Genomic DNA, 22,704 nt, shown 5'->3' with positions numbered 1-22,704 from the left:
CGGTGCAATTCATTGCATGACTACTGCTGCATAGCGGAAGTAGCTATCTATTAGTCCTTTTCCTACTTAAACTGTTTAACGCCTGATTATATTATAAATTTAAAACATTTTTCTTTTACCAGTCACAGGACAAGACCAATCATTTTTTGCCTCTTCATTAACCCTTTCGTTACAAGCGCCGGAGTTAGCTGGCATCAACCTTGTAATGTGGGCTTATGTGTAAATCCCTGTTTTAAGATTTATCACAGCCAAATAAATTACTGAGAATTATCCTAATTTCCATTTTTAATTAATATACAAGTATAATCTTAAAATATGTAATACAAACGAGAAAATTCTAACATCAGCTTACCGCCATGCAATGTGCACATTTGGCGGCACACATGCCCGGTTCAGTAGCGTCACTTCGGTTAAACGGACTGCGGTAATGAACGGGTTAAGAAATGGTGTCAGGACTAGAAACTAATGATAAACATTACAGGTTTGATAAATTTACAGATTTGCGTTCACAAAACGATTTTACGTTTCAGGTACCCTCGACATGTACGTACTGAATCCGTCCAAGGACTCTAAACACGTTCGTGAATTCCTAAAGCGATGGCAGAGTAGTGAACAAAAACTATTCGAAGGGGCAAGTGTGTCGGGACAATTCAACTTTCCTATTCCTAATTTAGTATCAATATGCGCGTTACTAGTCTGGCGACCCGCTAATCCTGATGACACGATAACAAGGATAATGTTCCCTGGTTCAACGCCTCAACATAAAATATTCGAAGGTCTCGAAAAATTGAAACACTTGGAATTTCTCCAACACCCTACATGTACCGGTCGTCAAATGACTGCTACTGTACCGGTGAGTACCACTGCCGTTACAACGATAACGAAAACGAAACAAACTTCAAGAGTTGCTAAAGAAAAAACTGTCCCCGCCGAAACGAGAACAAAAGAGGAGAAGATATCGGAAACAGAACAATCAAGAATTAAAACAATCAAAGACGAAGTGGATTCCAAAAATGTGATTGATAACAAATTGTTAAATGAATTAGTGGACGGAGAAGATAAAAAGATCGAATCTGTCATACAACAAGCGATCTCAGCTAGAATTGAGAGCAAATTAGATGATAAATTTGCCCAATATGAAAGTACCGTTATTGATGGTCTACCAAAGAAGAGAGAAACTAAGAAAATAGACAAGCCAATTGACAAAAAAGCAAAACGGGTTGAAAAAATTGACGACGTTAAAGAATCTACAGTCAAAACTGCTGAAGTTAAGAAAGCTGATGTTGAATTAAAGACAAAAGCAGAAGGTAAGAAGAAGTATGAAATGAAATCAAAACCAGAAGCACAAACTTCTATTATTAAAAGTAAGATAAGTCACCGCCCTACTCAAAAGAAGATAAGCGAAAAACGATTAGTTCTGGATGACAAAAAATCACCACCAACAACGCCAAGAAAAGTGGCGGAAACAAAATCTATTTCAAATCTGATAGGAAGCAAAGACAAAGTTAAAGCAAAAACAAGACGTTTAAGCCCTGGAAGTACACCCGCTAAAAGTGTGAAAGAAGCAAGTAATCGTAGAGTGATGGAGTCTAAATATAAGCAATCGTCCCCAAAAAGAGACTTTACTCAGAAAACTTTAGAAAAGAAAGAACTTAAACCTAAACGAGAACCTATTTCGCGGCGACCAAGACCACTAGCTTCTCCAATTAAGGGGCTCAAAACTATGAAAAGCCCTACAAAAACTGCAAAAGCTGTTAAAAGCGATACTGCAAAACTAAAGGGACTACAAAGGGTAAACTATGAAGATATTTTAAAGGATGCTAAGAAGTCTGATGAAGACACATCAAAATCTCTTGACGACATAAAACAGCAAGAGTTAGACGAAAGAGAGGAACAAGAAATTGTGAGGGAAATAGAAGCTGTGTTCAATAGAGACAGCGAAGCTGAAGAAAAAGTAGAATACGTAGGACGTTCAGATATAGAAAAAATTACATGCTTAATAGACGATACGAAAACTGAATTGACTACTGATCACGAATTCGAAGAGGAGTATTTGATTATAGAAAAAGAAGAAGTAGACCAATATACTGAAGATTCTGTTGTAGATCATGATGTTAGCCATGAAAAGGAAGATGAATTGCAAAAGCACATAATTGACAAACAAGAGTCTGAGAAAAAAAAAGACGATAAAATTAGTGCGGAAAAGGTGAAAGTCGAAATTGATACTGGAACTAAAGATGAGATTAAACCAGATTCTAAGGAACACTCGGAAAGCCTAGAGGAAAAACAGGACCTTAGCAGTGAGAAAAAGACTACAGACAGCAAGAGTGGGTTTATCAAACCCAAAGATTCGTTTGACCAAAATATTGTACAAGAATCTCAACCCGATGAGAAAATTTCTACTACGGTTGAGTCAGGGGCTACCACTGCTCCTACTCTTCCTGAAGATGAACGCATAACATTAGATGAAATAAAAGAAGATCAGGCTGTAGAAGAAAAACATGTAAAAGAAGAAACTAAAGAAATAATTCCGCCACAAACATTAATCGATATTTCTAAACCAGTGCTTTCTGAAAAGACTCCAAAACGTGAATCTCATTTAGGGCCTATAAGAGATATTGTTAAAACACCCGATGAAGTGGCAGATCTACCTTTACACGAGGAGGTAGACTACAGAACATATGAGGAAAAGAAAACACCTGTTGAAGAATATATGTTAAAACAGAAAGTACAGACTGAGGAACACGATATGAAAGTTCCCAAAGATTTACCTCTCAAAGAGAAGACTTTCGATACATCATTTAAAGCCATACAAGATGATGTTGTAGTTAAAACTGTTCAACGTCCCTCACATGCCGAATTAGTTACCGTAACACCTGGGTCCGCACCTGAATCTCCAATGTATCACGATCAGATGAAAATGCCGACAGTCCCAGGAAAGGAGTTAGAACCTGTCAAAGAATACGATGATTCTGACTACATCTATGGGCAATATACAGAAAAATTACGGGAGACTCATATTACAACTTTAGATTCACCTATTAAAGACGAGGTTATGACTGTTGATGAAACACAAGTTTCTGATAAAATACCTTCAATCCCGGAAGACGTAGAAAAAGAAATTGAAGAAGCACGTAAATTTGAAGCTGTCGACAAACCACCTCTTAGTCCTAAAGATGTAGAAAGGATTGTAGCGGACGTAGCTGAAGTCTTAAAATCCGATAAAAGTCTCGACGAACTTATAGCTGAAAAGTCTCCCATGCTTCGAAAATCTCCCGAAAGTTTAATTAAAATTGACGAAACATCTAAACAAGATATATCTAGAATGTTCATAGAACGAGAGAAAGGAATTACAACTATTTCGTCACAAGTAGAAGATATCAGTGAAAAGCAACATAAAGAAGTTTCCCCAATAAGATCAGTCACTTCGGAAGATGTTAGCGAAGTGTCAGATAAAACAGTTCTTAGCGACGAGAAGAAAATTAAGAGAGAATTAAAAAAAGATATCACATCTACCAAGTATGAAGAAGACGACCATAAAATTACTACTGAAAAAACTATAAAGAGTACAGAAAAACGTACAGATTCTAAGGACTTACTTGAAGAGATAAAAGTGGCAGAAAAAGAAGAAAAGAGATTAAGCTTAACTTTAGACTCTGCAAAGACTCTGGAAAAATTGGAAGAGAAAATAGCAGATTTAAAAAAGAAAGAAGAAAGCACTTACAAAAAGTTAAAGGATGAAAAATTAGGAGATTTGGAATTGATTGAAACAGAACCATCAGTAGTCACCATCGAATCAAAACCAAAGAGTCCAGATATAAAAGTGGACTCACTTCTCAAAGAAGTTTTTGAAAAAGAACTTACTTCTGAGAAGACTGAACATGTTTATTCAAAATATATTGATGATAAAGTAAGCTTAGATACGAAAATTGATTTAAATGAACCTCAAAAACCAATTGAGGTCACCTTAACAAGTAAAAGTGCTGAAGAAATCTTAGACGAGCTTAAATCGAAAGATAGTATTGCTACAAGTAAAAAGGAAAAAAGCGATGTAATTCAAGAAATTTTATCACAAAGTTACATAGTTTCTGACACACTTGACGAAAAGCAAGTAAGTTTAGAAAAAGATGAGGCTCTTGTTAAAGGATATGAGGAAAAGACTGAACATTTCGATGGTGAATCTACTACGATCGATAGTTTTGATGATACCGAAGAGCACATAATAAAACTTCAAAACCTGACACAAAGTTGTGCTAACACAGACAAGAAAATAATTAGTTTTGTAGAATATTTGGATAGTGATCAACAGGGTTTGGATTACAAAGAGGTTTCTGAGCCTATTGAAATCGACCAAGAAACCTCTAACAAAATTTTTAAAGAATTCATTTTGACAGGAGTACCTGAAGAAATAGAGATAGTAAGAAACTTTGTCATTAAGGAGAAACATGTACTAATAAAACGAAATGTTATAATTAAAACGATTAAAAGCAAATATTCTGACAAAAACGGAATGCTTGTTAAATTAAAAACAGTAAGAAAAACTATAACTGAAGATCAACAACCTGATGGTACCTTACGTAGCAATGTTCATACAAGCTTTTATGTTTCTGATATAATGTCTATTGCCGAAAAAGAAGAAATTAAAGCATTAGGAGTAAACAAAATATGTGAAAATGTAATAGAAAATATTATTACATCATTGGTACAAAATGAAAAGGCAAGACAAATTATTACTGAAAAAGAAGCAAACATTTTACTAACAGAATTAATACAAATAAGTGAACCGGAAGAATATGACATAAAGATGGTAAGAACTGTAACTGAAAAAAATGTCTCAATAAGCCGTGAAATAATAACACAAATTACAAAAATTAAATATTATCACGAAAAAGTGTCTAGCTTCAAAGTAATGACAGTCATGTCTAAGACCATAATAGATAAAACTCATGATGGCAAGATAAGTTCAAAAGTTGAAAAAGAAATATCTATAGCAGACCTACCGGACCGATTAGAGGAACTTGAAGTTTATTTAAATCAATACACATCCTACTCAGAAGGATTGAAACCAATAGGAGAACAAGTAACTACGGAAAGTAAAGTGAAGACGCATATAATTAAAAATAAAATAACAATACAACGAGTATTAGTTATAACGACGGTGAAACAAGAATTTATTTCTACACAAAATCAAAAGTTTAACAGGTTATGCGTCAAAGAAATTGAAACTGACGAGTATCCAGATAGTTCAGTAATAACAAAGAAAAGGCAAATTATTACTTATGAAAATATTGACAAATACGATACACAAGATAGAGAAGAAAAACCTGTCGTCCTTCAAGTTGAAAAAGAAGTAGCTGTCGTAACCGACATTGCTGATAAAATCCCCACTGCATTAGCTTTTGACGAACATATGAAAGCTACTAAAGAAAAGACTCCTAGTCCTGCCGAAACTACTGAAAGAAAATTGTCTGTACCTAAAGAAGAAGAGAAACCTGCCGATGTTCCGAAGGACAAGGACCTTCCTGTCGTGACAGACAAGGTTGACAAGACTCCTAGTCCAATAATTATTGACGAAAAGGCAGAAAAGGAGGTGACTAAAGAAAAGACGCCTAGCCCTGTGGAAACAATTGAACGAAAATTGTCAGTGCCTAAAGAAGAACAGAAACCTGCAGACCTTCCGCAAGACAAGGACGTGCCTGTCGTTACGGACAAAGTTGACAAGACTCCTAGTTCAATAACTGTAGACGAAAAGGCAGAAAAGGAAGTGCCTAAAGAGAAGACGCCTAGCCCTGTCGAAGTTATTGAAAGAAAATTGTCAGTGCCTAAAGAAGAAGAGAAACCTGCAGACCTACCGAAGGAAAAGGATGTTTTTGTCGTGACGGACAAGGTTGACAAGACCCCTAGTCCACTACCTGTTGACAAAAAGGCTGAAAAGGAGGAGATCAAAGAGAAGACGCCTAGCCCTGTAGAAACAATTGAACGAAAATTGTCAGTGCCTGACGATAAAGAGAAACCTGCTGACCTCCCGAAGGACAAAGACGTTCCTATCGTTACAGAAAAAGTTGACAAGATTCCTAGTCCACTGCCTGTTGACGAAAAGGCAGATAAGGAGGTGACCAAACAGAAGACGCCTAGCCCTGTCGAAACAATTGATAGAAAATTGTCTGAACCTACGGAAGAAAAGAAACCTGCCGACGTTCTGAAGGACAAGGACCTTCCTGTCGTGACGGACAAGGTTGACAAGACTCCAAGTCCATTAACTCCAGACGAAATAGCAGTAACGGAGGTGACTAAAGAGAAAACACCTAGCCCTGTGGAAACAATTGAAACAAAATTGTCATTGCCTGAAGATAAAGAGACACCTGCTGACGTCCCGAAGGACAAGGACCTTCCTTTTGTAACGGACAAGGTTGACAAGACTCCTAGTCCATTAACTCCAGACGAAATAGCAGTAACGGAGGTGACTAAAGAGAAAACACCTAGCCCTGTGGAAACAATTGAAAGAAAATTGTCATTGCCTGAAGATAAAGAGACACCTGCTGACGTCCCGAAGGACAAGGACCTTCCTTTTGTAACGGACAAGGTTGACAAGACTCCTAGTCCAATAACTGTAGACAAAGAGGCAGAAAAGTTGGTGACCAAAGAGAAGACACCTAGCCCTGTGGAAACATCTGAAAGAAAATTGTCAGTGCCTAAACAAGAAGAGAAACCTGCTGACCTCCCGAAAGACAAGGACGTGCCTGTCGTTACGGACAAAGTTGACAAGACTCCAAGTCCCCTACCTGTTGACGAAAAGGCAGAAAAGGAGGTGACTAAAGAGAAAACACCTAGCCCTGTGGAAACAACTGAAAGAAAATTGTCAGTGCCTAAAGAAGAAGAGAAACCTGCTGACCTCTCGAAGGAAAAGGACGTTTCTGTCGTTACGGACAAAGTTGACAAGACTTCAAGTCGCCTACCAGTTGACGAAAAGGCAGAAAAGGAAGTAACTAAAGAGAAGACACCTAGCCCTATGGAAACAACTGAAAGAAAATTGTCAGTGCCTAAAGAAGAAGAGAAACCTGCTGACCTCCCGAAAGACAAGGAAATGCCTGTCGTTACAGAAAAAGCAGACAAGATTCCTAGTCCATTAACTGTAGACGAAATAGCAGTAAAGGAGGAGACTAAAGAGAAAACACCTAGCCCTGTGGAATCAATCGAAAGAAAATTGTCAGTGCCTAAAGAAGAGAAACCTGCTGACCTCCCGAAAGACAAGGACGTGCCTGTCTTTACGGACAAAGTTGACAAGACTCCAAGTCCCCTACCTGTTGACGAAAAGGCAGAAAAGGAGGTGACTAAAGAGAAAACACCTAGCCCTGTGGAAACAATCGAAAGAAAATTGTCAGTGCCTAAAGAAGAAGAGAAACCTGCTGACGTCCCGAAGGACAAGGACGTGCCTGTCGTGACGGACGAGGTTGACAAGACTCCTAGTCCAGTAACTGTAGACGTAAAGGCAGAAAAGCTGGTGACTAAAGAGAAGACACCTAGCCCTGTAGAAACAATTGAAAGAAAATTGTCATTGCCTGAAGACAAAGAGAAACCTGCGGACGTCCCGAAGGACAAGGACCTTCCTGTCGTGACGGTCGAGGTTGACAAGACTCCTAGTCCAATAACTGAAGACGATAAGACAGAAAAAGAGCTGACGAAAGAAAAGACGCCTAGCCCAGTTGAAATTATTGAAAGGAAATTGTCATTACCGGAAGAAGAGAAGCCTGCTGACTTGCCGAAAGAAAAGGATGTTTCTGTCGTGACGGACAAAGTTGAGAAGATTCCTAGTCCACTACCTATTGACACAATAGCAGAAAAAGAGGTGACTAAAGAGAGAACACCTAGCCCTGTGGAAACAATCGAAAGAAAATTGTCGGTGCCTAAAGAAGAAGAGAAACCTGCTGACGTCCCGAAGAACAAGGACGTGCCTGACGTTACAGAAAAAGCAGACAAGACTCCTAGTCCAATAACTGTAGACGAAAAAGCAGAAAAGGAGGTGACTAAAGAGAAAACACCTAGCCCTGTGAAAACAATCGAAAGAAAATTGTTAGTGCCTAAAGAAGAAGAGAAACCTGCTGACCTCCCGAAAGACAAGGACGTGCCTGTCGTTACGGACAAAGTTGACAAGACTCCAAGTCCCCTACCTGTTGACACAATAGCAGAAAAGGACATGACTAAAGAGAAGACGCCAAGCCCTGTCAAAGTTATTGAAAGAAAATTGTCAGTGCCTAAACAAGAAGAGAAACCTGCAGACCACCCGAAAGTCAAGGACGTGCCTGTCGTTACGGACAAAGTTGACAAGACCCCTAGTCCAATAACTGTAGACGAAAAGGCAGAAAAAGAGGTAACTAAAGAGAAGGCACCTAGCCCTGTGGAAACAACTGAAAGAAAATTGTCTGTAGCGACAGAAGAAAAGAAACCTGGCGACGTTCCAAAGGACAAGGACCTTCCTGTCGTGACATACAAGGTTGGCAAGACCCCTAGTCCAATAACTGTAGACGAAAAGGCAGAAAAGGAAGTGACTAAAGAGAAGACGCCTAGCCCTGTCGCAGATATTGAAAGAAAATTGTCAGTGCCTAAAGAAGAAGTGAAACCTGTTGACCTTCCGAAAGACAAGGACGTGCCTGTCGTTACGGACAAAGTTGACAAGACTCCAAGTCCCCTACCTGTTGACGAAAAGGCAGAAAAGGAGGTGACTAAAGAGAAGACGTCGAGCCCTGTCAAAGTTATTGAAAGAAAATTGTCAGTACCTAAAGAAGAAGAGAAACCTGCTGACCTTCCGAAAGACAAGGACGTGCCTGTCGTTACGGACAAAGTTGAAACGACTCCAAGTCCCCTACCAGTTGACGAAAAGGCAGAAAAGGAGGTGACTAAAGAGAAAACACCTAGCCCTGTGGAAACATTTGAAAGAAAATTATCAGTGCCTAAAGAAAAAGACAAACCTGCGGACGTCCCGAAGGACAAGGACGTGCCTGTAGTGACGGACGAGGTTGACAAGACTCCTAGTCCAGTAACTGTAGACGTAAAGGCAGAAAAGCTGGTGACTAAAGAGAAGACACCTAGCCCTGTGGAAACAATTGAAAGAAAATTGTCATTGCCTGAAGACAAAGAGAAACCTGCTGACCTCCCGAAGGACAAGGACCTTCCTGTCGTGACGGACGAGTTTGACAAGACTCCAAGTCCCCTACCTGTTGACGAAAAGGTAGAAAAGGAGGTTACTAAAGAGAAGACACCTAGCCCTGTGGAAACAACTGAAAGAAAATTGTCAGTGCCTAAAGAAGAAGAGAAACCTGCTCACCTCTCGAAAGACAAGGACGTGCCTGTCGTTACGGACAAAGTTGACAAGACTCCAAGTCCCCTACCTGTTGACGAAAAGGCAGAAAAGGAGGTGACTAAAGAGAAGACGCCGAGCCCTGTCAAAGTTATTGAAAGAAAATTGTCAGTACCTAAAGAAGAAGAGAAACCTGCTGACCACCCGAAAGACAAGGACGTGCCTGTCGTTACGGACAAAGTTGAAACGACTCCAAGTCCCCTACCAGTTGACGAAAAGGCAGAAAAGGAGGTGACTAAAGAGAAAACACCTAGCCCTGTGGAAACATTTGAAAGAAAATTATCAGTGCCTAAAGAAAAAGACAAACCTGCGGACGTCCCGAAGGACAAGGACGTGCCTGTAGTGACGGACGAAGTTGACAAGACTCCTAGTCCAGTAACTGTAGACGAAAAGGCAGAAAAGCTGGTGACTAAAGAGAAGACACCTAGCCCTGTGGAAACAATTGAAATAAAATTGTCATTGCCTGAAGACAAAGAGAAACCTGCTGACCTCCCGAAGGACAAGGACCTTCCTGTCGTGACGGACGAGTTTGACAAGACTCCAAGTCCCCTACCTGTTGACGAAAAGGTAGAAAAGGAGGTGACTAAAGAGAAGACACCTAGCCCTGTGGAAACAACTGAAAGAAAATTGTCAGTGCCTAAACAAGAAGAGAAACATGCAGACCACCCGAAAGACAAGGACGTGCTTGTCGTTACGGACAAAGTTGACAAGACTCCAAGTCCCCTACCTGTTGACGAAAAAGCAGAAAAGGAGGTTACCAAAGAGAAGACTCCTAGCCCTGTAGAAACAACTGAAAGAAAATTGTCTGTGCCTAAAGAAGAAGAGAAACCTGCTGACATTCCGAAGGACAAAGACGTGCCTGTCGTTACAGAAAAAGCAGACAAGACTCCTAGTCCAATAACTGTAGACGAAAAAGCAGAAAAGGAGGTGACTAAAGAGAAAACACCTAGCCCTGTGAAAACAATCGAAAGAAAATTGTCAGTGCCTAAAGAAGAAGAGAAACCTGCCGACGTTCTGAAGGACAAGGACCTTCCTGTCGTGACGGACGAGGTTGACAAGTCTCCTAGTCCAGTAACTGTAGACGAAAAGGCAGAAAAGCTGGTGACTAAAGAGAAGACACCTAGCCCTGTAGAAACAATTGAAAGAAAATTGTCAGTGCCAAAAGAAGAAGAAAAACCAGCTGACATTCCGAAGGACAAGGATGTTCCTGTCGTTACAGAAAAATCAGACAAGATTCCTATTCCAGTAACTGTAGATCAAAAGGTAGAAGAGGAGTTGACCAAAGAGAAGACACCTAGCCCTGTGGAAACAACTGAAAGAAAACTGTCTGTACCTAAGGAAGAAGAGAAACCTGCTGACCTCTCGAAAGACAAGGACGTGCCTGTCGTTACGGACAAAGTTGACAAGACCCCTAGTCCAATAACTGTTGACGAAAAGGCAGAAAAGGAGGTGACTAAAGAGAAAACACCGAGCCCTGTGGAAACAATCGAAAGAAAATTATCAGTGCCTAAAGAAGAAGACAAACCTGCGGACGTTCCGAAGGACAAGGACGTGCCTGTCGTTACGGACAAAGTTGACAAGACTCCAAGTCCCCTACCTGTTGACGAAACGGCAGAAAAGGAGGTTACTAAAGAGAAGACACCTAGCCCTGTAGAAACAACTGAAAGAAAATTCTCAGCGCCTAAAAAAGAAGAGAAACCTGCCGACGTTCTGAAGGACAAGGACCTTCCTGTCGTGACGGACGAGGTTGACAAGACTCCTAGTCCAGTAACTGTAGACGAAAAGGCAGAAAAGCTGGTGACTAAAGAGAAGACACCTAGCCCTGTAGAAACAATTGAAAGAAAATTGTCAGTGCCAAAAGAAGAAGAAAAACCAGCTGACATTCCGAAGGACAAGGACCTTCCTGTCGTGACGGACGAGGTTGACAAGACTCCTAGTCCAGTAACTGTAGACGAAAAGGCAGAAAAGCTGGTGACTAAAGAGAAGACACCTAGCCCTGTAGAAACAATTGAAAGAAAATTGTCAGTGCCAATAGAAGAAGAAAAACCAGCTGACATTCCGAAGGACAAGGATGTTCCTGTCGTTACAGAAAAATCAGACAAGATTCCTATTCCAATAACTGTAGATCAAAAGGTAGAAGAGGAGTTGACCAAAGAGAAGACACCTAGCCCTGTGGAAACAACTGAAAGAAAATTGTCAGTGCCTAAACAAGAAGAGAAACATGCAGACCACCCGAAAGACAAGGACGTGCTTGTCGTTACGGACAAAGTTGACAAGACTCCAAGTCCCCTACCTGTTGACGAAAAGGCAGAAAAGGAGGTGACTAAAGAGAAAACACCTAGCCCTGTGGAAACAATCGAAAGAAAATTATCAGTGCCTAAAGAAGAAGACAAACCTGCGGACGTCCCGAAGGACAAGGACGTGCCTGTCGTTACGGACAAAGTTGACAAGACTCCAAGTCCCCTACCTGTTGACGAAACGGCAGAAAAGGAGGTTACTAAAGAGAAGACACCTAGCCCTGTAGAAACAACTGAAAGAAAATTCTCAGCGCCTAAAGAAGAAGAGAAACCTGCCGACGTTCTGAAGGACAAGGACCTTCCTGTCGTGACGGACGAGGTTGACAAGACTCCTAGTCCAGTAACTGTAGACGAAAAGGCAGAAAAGCTGGTGACTAAAGAGAAGACACCTAGCCCTGTAGAAACAATTGAAAGAAAATTGTCAGTGCCAAAAGAAGAAGAAAAACCAGCTGACATTCCGAAGGACAAGGACCTTCCTGTCGTGACGGACGAGGTTGACAAGACTCCTAGTCCAGTAACTGTAGACGAAAAGGCAGAAAAGCTGGTGACTAAAGAGAAGACACCTAGCCCTGTAGAAACAATTGAAAGAAAATTGTCAGTGCCAATAGAAGAAGAAAAACCAGCTGACATTCCGAAGGACAAGGATGTTCCTGTCGTTACAGAAAAATCAGACAAGATTCCTATTCCAATAACTGTAGATCAAAAGGTAGAAGAGGAGTTGACCAAAGAGAAGACACCTAGCCCTGTGGAAACAACTGAAAGAAAATTGTCAGTGCCTAAACAAGAAGAGAAACATGCAGACCACCCGAAAGACAAGGACGTGCTTGTCGTTACGGACAAAGTTGACAAGACTCCAAGTCCCCTACCTGTTGACGAAAAGGCAGAAAAGGAGGTGACTAAAGAGAAAACACCTAGCCCTGTGGAAACAATCGAAAGAAAATTATCAGTGCCTAAAGAAGAAGACAAACCTGCGGACGTCCCGAAGGACAAGGACGTGCCTGTCGTTACGGACAAAGTTGACAAGACTCCAAGTCCCCTACCTGTTGACGAAACGGCAGAAAAGGAGGTTACTAAAGAGAAGACACCTAGCCCTGTAGAAACAACTGAAAGAAAATTCTCAGCGCCTAAAGAAGAAGAGAAACCTGCCGACGTTCTGAAGGACAAGGACCTTCCTGTCGTGACGGACGAGGTTGACAAGACTCCTAGTCCAGTAACTGTAGACGAAAAGGCAGAAAAGCTGGTGACTAAAGAGAAGACACCTAGCCCTGTAGAAACAATTGAAAGAAAATTGTCAGTGCCAAAAGAAGAAGAAAAACCAGCTGACATTCCGAAGGACAAGGATGTTCCAGTCGTTACAGAAAAATCAGACAAGATTCCTATTCCAATAACTGTAGATCAAAAGGTAGAAGAGGAGTTGACCAAAGAGAAGACACCTAGCCCTGTGGAAACAACTGAAAGAAAACTGTCTGTACCTAAGGAAGAAGAGAAACCTGTTGACCTCTCGAAAGACAAGGATGTGCCTGTCGTTACGGACAAAGTTGACAAGACCCCTAGTCCAATAACTGTTGACGAAAAGGCAGTAAAGGAGGTGATTAAAGAAAAGACGCCTAGCCCTGTGGACACAATTGAAAGAAAATTGTCTGAACCGACAGAAGAAAAGAAACCTGGCGACGTTCCGAAGGACAAGGACCTTCCTGTCGTGACGGACAAGGTTGGCAAGACCTCTAGTCCAATAACTGTAGACGAAAAGGCAGAAAAGGAGGTGACTAAAGAGAAGGCGCCTAGCCCTGTCGCAGATATTGAAAGAAAATTGTCAGTGCCTAAAGAAGAAGAGAAACCTGTTGACCTTCCGAAAGACAAGGACGTGCCTGTCGTTACGGACAAAGTTAACAAGACTCCAAGTCCCCTACCTGTTGACGAAAAGGCAGAAAAGAAGGTGACTAAAGAGAAGACGCCGAGCCCTGTCAAAGTTATTGAAAGAAAATTGTCAGTACCTAAAGAAGAAGAGAAACCTGCTGACCACCCGAAAGACAAGGACGTGCCTGTCGTTACGGACAAAGTTGAAACGACTCCAAGTCCCCTACCAGTTGACGAAAAGGCAGAAAAGGAGGTGACTAAAGAGAAAACACCTAGCCCTGTGGAAACATTTGAAAGAAAATTATCAGTGCCTAAAGAAAAAGACAAACCTGCGGACGTCCCGAAGGACAAGGACGTGCCTGTAGTGACGGACGAGGTTGACAAGACTCCTAGTCCAGTAACTGTAGACGTAAAGGCAGAAAAGCTGGTGACTAAAGAGAAGACACCTAGCCCTGTGGAAACAATTGAAAGAAAATTGTCATTGCCTGAAGACAAAGAGAAACCTGCTGACCTCCCGAAGGACAAGGACCTTCCTGTCGTGACGGACGAGTTTGACAAGACTCCAAGTCCCCTACCTGTTGACGAAAAGGTAGAAAAGGAGGTTACTAAAGAGAAGACACCTAGCCCTGTGGAAACAACTGAAAGAAAATTGTCAGTGCCTAAAGAAGAAGAGAAACCTGCTCACCTCTCGAAAGACAAGGACGTGCCTGTCGTTACGGACAAAGTTGACAAGACTCCAAGTCCCCTACCTGTTGACGAAAAGGCAGAAAAGGAGGTGACTAAAGAGAAGACGCCGAGCCCTGTCAAAGTTATTGAAAGAAAATTGTCAGTACCTAAAGAAGAAGAGAAACCTGCTGACCACCCGAAAGACAAGGACGTGCCTGTCGTTACGGACAAAGTTGACAAGACTCCAAGTCCCCTACCAGTTGACGAAAAGGCAGAAAAGGAGGTGACTAAAGAGAAAACACCTAGCCCTGTGGAAACAATCGAAAGAAAATTATCAGTGCCTAAAGAAAAAGACAAACCTGCGGACGTCCCGAAGGACAAGGACGTGCCTGTAGTGACGGACGAGGTTGACAAGACTCCAAGTCCCCTACCTGTTGACGAAAAGGCAGAAAAGGAGGTGACTAAAGAGAAAACACCTAGCCCTGTGGAAACAATCGAAAGAAAATTATCAGTGCCTAAAGAAGAAGACAAACCTGCGGACGTCCCGAAGGACAAGGACGTGCCTGTCGTTACGGACAAAGTTGACAAGACTCCAAGTCCCCTACCTGTTGATGAGAAGGCAGAAAAGGAGGTGACTAAAAAGAAGACACCTAGCCCTGTGGAAACAACTGAAAGAAAATTGTCAGTGCCTAAAGAAGAAGAGAAACCTGCAGACCACCCGAAAGACAAGGACGTGCTTGTCGTTACGGACAAAGTTGACAAGACTCCAAGTCCCCTACCTGTTGACGAAAAGGCAGAAAAGGAGGTGACTAAAGAGAAAACACCTAGCCCTGTGGAAACAATCGAAAGAAAATTATCAGTGCCTAAAGAAGAAGACAAACCTGCGGACGTCCCGAAGGACAAGGACGTGCCTGTCGTTACGGACAAAGTTGACAAGACTCCAAGTCCCCTACCTGTTGACGAAACGGCAGAAAAGGAGGTTACTAAAGAGAAGACACCTAGCCCTGTAGAAACAACTGAAAGAAAATTCTCAGCGCCTAAAGAAGAAGAGAAACCTGCCGACGTTCTGAAGGACAAGGACCTTCCTGTCGTGACGGACGAGGTTGACAAGACTCCTAGTCCAGTAACTGTAGACGAAAAGGCAGAAAAGCTGGTGACTAAAGAGAAGACACCTAGCCCTGTAGAAACAATTGAAAGAAAATTGTCATTGCCTGAAGACAAAGAGAAACCTGCGGACGTCCCGAAGGACAAGGACCTTCCTGTCGTGACGTTCGAGGTTGACAAGACTCCTAGTCCAATAACTGAAGACGATAAGACAGAAAAAGAGCTGACGAAAGAAAAGACGCCTAGCCCAGTTGAAATTATTGAAAGGAAATTGTCATTACCGGAAGGAGAGAAGCCTGCTGACTTGCCGAAAGAAAAGGATGTTTCTGTCGTGACGGACAAAGTTGAGAAGATTCCTATTCCACTACCTATTGACACAATAGCAGAAAAGGAGGTGACTAAAGAGAAGACACCTAGCCCTGTGGAAACAATCGAAAGAAAATTGTCGGTGCCTAAAGAAGAAGAGAAACCTGCTGACGTCCCGAAGGACAAAGACGTGCCTGTCGTTACAGAAAAAGCAGACAAGACTCCTAGTCCAATAACTGTTGACGAAAAGGCAGAAAAAGAGGTAACCAAAGAGAAGACGCCTAGCCCTGTGGAAATAATTGAAAGAAAATTTTCAGTGCCAAAAGAAGAAGAGAAACCTGCTGATCTCTCTAAAGACAAGGACGTTCGTGTCGTTATGGACAAAGTTGAGAAAACTCCTAGTCCAATCACTGTAGACGAAAAGACAGAAAAGGAGGTGACTAAAGAGAGAACACCTAGCCCTGTCGAAGTTATTGAAAGAAAATTGTCAGTGCCTAAAGAAGAAGAGAAAACTGCAGACCTACCGAAGGAAAAGGATGTTTCTGTTGTGTCGGACAAGGTTGACAAGACCCCTAGTCCACTTCCTGTTGACAAAAAAGCTGAAAAGGAGGAGATCAAAGAGAAGACACCTAGCCCTGTAGAAACAATTGAAAGAAAATTGTCATTGCCTGAAGACAAAGAGAAACCTGCGGACGTCCCGAAGGACAAGGACCTTCCTGTCGTGACGTTCGAGGTTGACAAGACTCCTAGTCCAATAACTGAAGACGATAAGACAGAAAAAGAGCTGACGAAAGAAAAGACGCCTAGCCCAGTTGAAATTATTGAAAGGAAATTGTCATTACCGGAAGGAGAGAAGCCTGCTGACTTGCCGAAAGAAAAGGATGTTTCTGTCGTGACGGACAAAGTTGAGAAGATTCCTATTCCACTACCTATTGACACAATAGCAGAAAAGGAGGTGACTAAAGAGAAGACACCTAGCCCTGTGGAAACAATCGAAAGAAAATTGTCGGTGCCTAAAGAAGAAGAGAAACCTGCTGACGTCCCGAAGGACAAAGACGTGCCTGTCGTTACAGAAAAAGCAGACAAGACTCCTAGTCCAATAACTGTTGACGAAAAGGCAGAAAAAGAGGTAACCAAAGAGAAGACGCCTAGCCCTGTGGAAATAATTGAAAGAAAATTTTCAGTGCCAAAAGAAGAAGAGAAACCTGCTGATCTCTCTAAAGACAAGGACGTTCGTGTCGTTATGGACAAAGTTGAGAAAACTCCTAGTCCAATCACTGTAGACGAAAAGACAGAAAAGGAGGTGACTAAAGAGAGAACACCTAGCCCTGTCGAAGTTATTGAAAGAAAATTGTCAGTGCCTAAAGAAGAAGAGAAAACTGCAGACCTACCGAAGGAAAAGGATGTTTCTGTTGTGTCGGACAAGGTTGACAAGACCCCTAGTCCACTTCCTGTTGACAAAAAAGCTGAAAAGGAGGAGATCAAAGAGAGGACGCCTAGCCCTGTAGAAACAACTGAAAGAAAATTGTCATTGCCTGACGATAAAGAGAAACCTGCTGACCTCCCGAAGGACAAAGACGTTCCTATCGTTACAGAAAAAGTTGACAAGACTCCTAGTCCATTAACTGCAGACGAAATAGCAGTAAAGGAGGTGACTAAAGAGAAAACACCTAGCCCTGTGGAAACAATTGAAAGAAAATTATCAGTGCCTAAAGAAGAAGAAAAACCTGCAGACCTTCCGAAAGACAAAGACATTCCTGTCGTGACGGATGAGGTTGACAAGACTGCTAGTCCAATAACTGTAGACGAAAAAGCAGTAAAGGAGGTTATTAAAGAGAAGACGCCTAGCTCCGTCGAAGTTATTGAAAGAAAATTGTCGGTGCCTAAAGAAGAAGGGATACCTGCTGACCACCCGAAAGACAAGGACGTGCCTGTCGTTACGGACAAAGTTGAAACGACTCCAAGTCCCCTACCAGTTGACGAAAAAGCAGTAAAGGAGGTTATTAAAGAGAAGACGCCTAGCTCCGTCGAAGTTATTGAAAGAAAATTGTCGGTGCCTAAAGAAGAAGGGATACCTGCTGACGTCCCGAAGGACAAGGACGTGCCTGTCGTTACGGACAAAGTTGACAAGACTCCAAGTCCCGTGCCTGTTGACGAAAAGGCAGAAAAGGTGGTTACCAAAGAGAAGACTCCTAGCCCTGTAGAAACAATTGAAAGAAAATTGTCAGTGCCGAAAGAAGAGGAGAAACCTGTTGACCTTCCGAAAGACAAGGACGTGCCTGTCGTTACGGATAAAGTTGACAAGACTCCAAGTCCAATAACTGTAGACGAAAAGGCAGAAAAGGAAGTGACTAAAGAGAAGACGCCTAGCCCTGTCGAAGTTATTGAAAGAAAATTGTCTGTACCTAAAGAAGAAGAGAAACCTGCTGACCTACCGAGGGACAAAGACGTTCCTGTCGTCATAGAAAAAGCAGACAAGACTCCTAGTCCAATAACTGTAGACGAAAAAGCAGAAAAGGAGGTTACCAAAGAGAAGACTCCTAGCCCTGTCGAAACAACTGAAAGAAAACTGTCTGTACCTAAGGGAGAAGAGGAATGTGCTGATCTTCCCAAAGAAAAGGACGTGCCTGTCGTTACGGACAAAGTTGACAAGACTCCAAGTCCGCTTCCTGTTGACGAAAAGGCAGAAACGGAGGTGACCAAAGAGAAGACGCCCAGCCCTGTTGAAGCAAGTGATAGAAAATTGTCAGTGCCTAAAGAAGAAGAGAAACCTGTTGACCTTCCGAAAGACAAGGACGTGCCTGTCGTTACGGACAAAGTTGACAAGACTCCAAGTCCCCTTCCTGTTGACGAAAAGGCAGAAAAGGAGGTGACTAAAGAGAAGACGGCCAGTCCTGTTGAAACAAGTGATAGAAAATTGTCAGTGCCTAAAGAAGAAGAGAAACCTGTTGACCTTCCGAAAGACAAGGACTTGCCTGTCGTTACAGAAAAAGCAGACAAGACTCCTAGTCCAATAACTGTAGACGAAAAGACAGAAAAGGAGGTGACTAAAGAGAAGACACCTAGCCCTGTGGAAACAATTGAAAGAAAATTGTCAGTACCGAAAGAAGAGGAGAAACCTGCTGACGTCCCGAAGGACAAGGACGTGCCTGTCGTTACGGACAAAGTTGACAAGACTCCAAGACCAATAACTGTCGACGAAAAAGCAGAAAAGGAGGAGACCAAAGAGAAGACGCCTAGCCCTGTCGAAACAACTGAAAGAAAACTGTCTGTACCTAAGGAAGAAGAGAAAACGGCTGATCTTCTCAAAGACAAGGACGTCCCTGTCATCACAGACAAAGCTGAGAAGATTCCAAGTCCACTACCTGTTGACGAAAAGGCAGAAAAGGAGGTGATCAAAGAGAAGGAGCCCAGCCCTGTAGAAACAATTGAAAGAAAATTGTCAGTGCCTAAAGAAGAAAAGAAACGTGACGACCTCTCCAAGGACAAAGACATTCCTAAAGGTACAGACAAAGTTGAGAAGATTTCAAGTCCCCTACCTGTAGATGAAAAGGCAGAAAAGGAGGTGACTAAAGAAAAGACGCCTAGCCCTGTGGAAACAATTGAACGAAAATTATCAGTGCCTAAAGAAGAAGGGAAACCTGCTGACGTCCCGAAGGACAAGGACGTGCCTGTCGTTACGTACAAAGTTGACAAGACTCCAAGTCCAATAACTGTAGACGAAAAGGCAGAAAAGGAGGTGACTAAAGAGAAAACACCTAGCCCTGTGGAAACAACTGAAAGAAAATTGTCTGAACCGACAGAAGAAAAGAAACCTGGCGACGTTCCGAAGGACAAGGACCTTCCTGTCGTGACGGACAAGGTTGGCAAGACCCCTAGTCCAATAACTGTAGACGAAAAGGCAGAAAAGGAGGTGACTAAAGAGAAGGCACCTAGCCCTGTGGAAACAACTGAAAGAAAATTGTCTGAACCGACAGAAGAAAAGAAACCTGGCGACGTTCCGAAGGACAAGGACCTTCCTGTCGTGACGGACAAGGTTGGCAAGACCCCTAGTCCAATAACTGTAGACGAAAAGGCAGAAAAGGAAGTGACTAAAGAGAAGACGCCTAGCCCTGTCGCAGATATTGAAAGAAAATTGTCAGTGCCTAAAGTAGAAGAGAAACCTGCAGACCTCCCGAAAGACAAGGACGTGCCTGTCGTTACGTACAAAGTTGACAAGACTCCAAGTCCAATAACTGTAGACGAAAAGGCAGAAAAAGAAGTGACTAAAGAGAAGTCGCCTAGCCCTGTCGAAGTTATTGAAAGAAAATTGTCAGTGCCTAAAGTAGAAGACAAACCTGCAGACCTACCTAAGGAAAAGGATGTTTCTGTCGTGACGGACAAGGTTGACAAGACCCCTAGTCCACTACTTGTTGACAAAAAGGCTGAAAAGGAGGAGATCATAGAGAAGACGCCTAGCCCTGTAGAAAAAATTGAAAGAAAATTGTCATTGCCTGACGATAAAGAGAAACCTGCAGACCTACCGAAGGAAAAGGATGTTTCTGTCGTGACGGACAAGGTTGACAAGACCCCTAGTCCACTACCTGTAGACGAAAAGGCAGAAAAGGAGGTGACTAAAGAAAAGACGCCTAGCCCTGTGGAAACAATTGAACGAAAATTGTCAGTGCCTAAAGAAGAAGGGAAACCTGCAGACCTCCCGAAAGACAAGGACGTGCCTGTCGTTACGGATAAAGTTGACAAGACTCCAAGTCCAATAACTGTAGACGAAAAGGCAGAAAAGGAAGTGACTAAAGAGAAGACGCCTAGCCCTGTCGAAGTTATTGAAAGAAAATTGTCTGTACCTAAAGAAGAAGAGAAACCTGCTGACCTACCGAGGGACAAAGACGTTCCTGTCGTCATAGAAAAAGCAGACAAGCCTCCTAGTCTAATAACTGTAGATGATAAGAGAGAAAAGTTGGTGACCAAAGAGAAGACACCTAGCCCTGCAGAAATAATCGAAAGAAAATTGTCTATACCTAAGCAAGGAGAGAAACCTGCTGACATCCCTACGGACAAGGACGTTACTGCCGTTACGGACAAAGTTGACAAAACTTCTCGTCCAATAACCGTAGACGAAAAGGCAAAAGAGGAAGTAACTAAAGAGAAGACGCCCAGCCCTGTAGAAACAATCGAAAGAAAATTGTCAGTGCCTAAAGAAGAAGAGAAACCTGCTGACCATTCGAAGGACAAGATCTTCCCTGTCGTTACGGACAAAGTTGACAAGATTCCTAGTCCAATAACCATAGACGAAAAGGCAAAAGAGGAGGTGACCAAAGAGAAGACGCCCAGCCCTGTAGAAGCAATTAAAAGAAAATTGTCAATGCCTAAAGAAGAAGAGAAACCTGTTGACCTTCCGAAGGACAGGGGCGTTCCGGTCGTTACGGACAAAGTTGACAAAACTCCAAGTCCCCTACCTGTTCACGAAAAGAAGGTTGTTCACTTAGAAGTAGATGACGGTTTAGAACATGAGTCCGGTGAGAAAGCAGCAAGTAAAGTAGAATCAATACTTAAAGGACTTAACGCAATTGGGGAACCGGAGGAAACTGTTACAAAAGAGTTTAAAGAAGTTACTGAAGGCAATTTAATAATTAAAAGAAATATAGTTACGAAGATTACTAAAATTAATTATGCTGATATAAAAGGAATTATAGTAAAACAGAAAACTGTGAAAACGATCACAACTACAGATCAGTACCCTGACGGTTCTTCCCGTACGACGGTAAACACCAGTACAGTTGTAACAGAGTTTGATTCATACAAGCCCTTCGGAGAGGAGGATGCATCGCTTGACGCTAAAAAGGATAAGAGCGTAAGTGTCGAAACTAAAACTAGTTCAATTCTTAAAGACGGAAAACAAATTCACCAAGTTATTACCACAACCACAACAAAAGAACTATTGCTCACAGAAGATTCAAAGAAAAAAATCAAAACAACCGTTGAGACAATTACTGAATCTACTTTACCGAACGGCGTTGTAGAAGTATCTAAAGACATAAAAGTATCCATTTCTGATTATGAAGAGGACACAGTTGAGGAAACGTTGAAAGGATACAATTTGGTTGGAGAACCAGAAATAGAAACGAAGTCTGATATAAAAGAAACGGAAGAAAGTGGTCTCACTATAACCAGAAAAACCACAATTATTACAACAAAGCAAGAATATGAAAATACTGTAACAAAATCCAGAAAAGTTAAAACTACGGTTACAACCACGGTGGAAGATGAATATCCAGATGGAACAGTAGTAACTAAGAGAAGTGAGAAGATATCTATCGCAGATGTCCTTACAATGCAACCCCTAATATCACCGGAGGATGCGGATCCCACGGAAGCCTATATTGACGACGATGAGATAGTAGAGGAAACGAGCGAAGAGTCTGATGTCATAAACGAAATTTTGCAGCAAGGTACTATTACTATTAAACGCACAATTACAACTATAACTAAACGTGATACTTTAGCTAGCCAAGATCAAAACATTAAGCGGGTACGAACCACCGTCGAAACAACTACCGTTGATGAATATCCCGATGGTTCAGACAAAACGACTAAAGATGTAAAAATTACAATTTCCGAGTATCAGAAAACTAGCCCTGTCGAAACACTTGAAAGAAAATTGCCAGTGCCTAAAGAAGAAGAGAAACCTGCAGACGTCCCTAAGGATAAGGACGTTTCTGTCGTGACGGACGAGTTTGCCAAGACTCCTAGTCCAATATCTGTAGACGAAAAGGCAGAAAAGGAGGTGACTAAAGAGAAGGCACCTAGCCCTGTGGAAACAACTGTAAGAAAATTGTCTGAACCGACAGAAGAAAAGAAACCTGGCGACGTTCCGAAGGACAAGGACCTTCCTGTCGTGACGGACAAGGTTGGCAAGACCCCTAGTCCAATAACTGTAGACGAAAAGGCAGAAAAGGAGGTGACTAAAGAGAAGGCACCTAGCCCTGTGGAAACAACTGAAAGAAAATTGTCTGAACCGACAGAAGAAAAGAAACCTGGCGACGTTCCGAAGGACAAGGACCTTCCTGTCGTGACGGACAAGGTTGGCAAGACCCCTAGTCCAATAACTGTAGACGAAAAGGC

The 22,704-nt window shown here is 42.2% G+C and overlaps 1 protein-coding gene across 1 annotated transcript in view; it reads left to right on the top strand.

The window, feature by feature from the left end:
* Positions 1–22,704, top strand: part of LOC137923453 (titin-like) — a 167,088-nt gene that overhangs the window by 129,722 nt on the left and 14,662 nt on the right. The window contains exon 9 of the mRNA XM_068766711.1: positions 531–22,667. Coding sequence (XP_068622812.1) covers positions 531–22,667 — 22,137 coding nt within the window. The remainder of the gene's footprint in view (positions 1–530; positions 22,668–22,704) is intronic.

The sequence above is a fragment of the Battus philenor genome, unplaced genomic scaffold, assembly GCF_028537555.1.
Source record: "Battus philenor isolate CCGP_79_NKW_IND1 unplaced genomic scaffold, ilBatPhil1.0.hap1 SCAF_21, whole genome shotgun sequence".
NCBI lineage: Eukaryota > Metazoa > Arthropoda > Insecta > Lepidoptera > Papilionidae > Battus > Battus philenor.
This window is presented reverse-complemented; position numbering and strand designations above follow the sequence as displayed.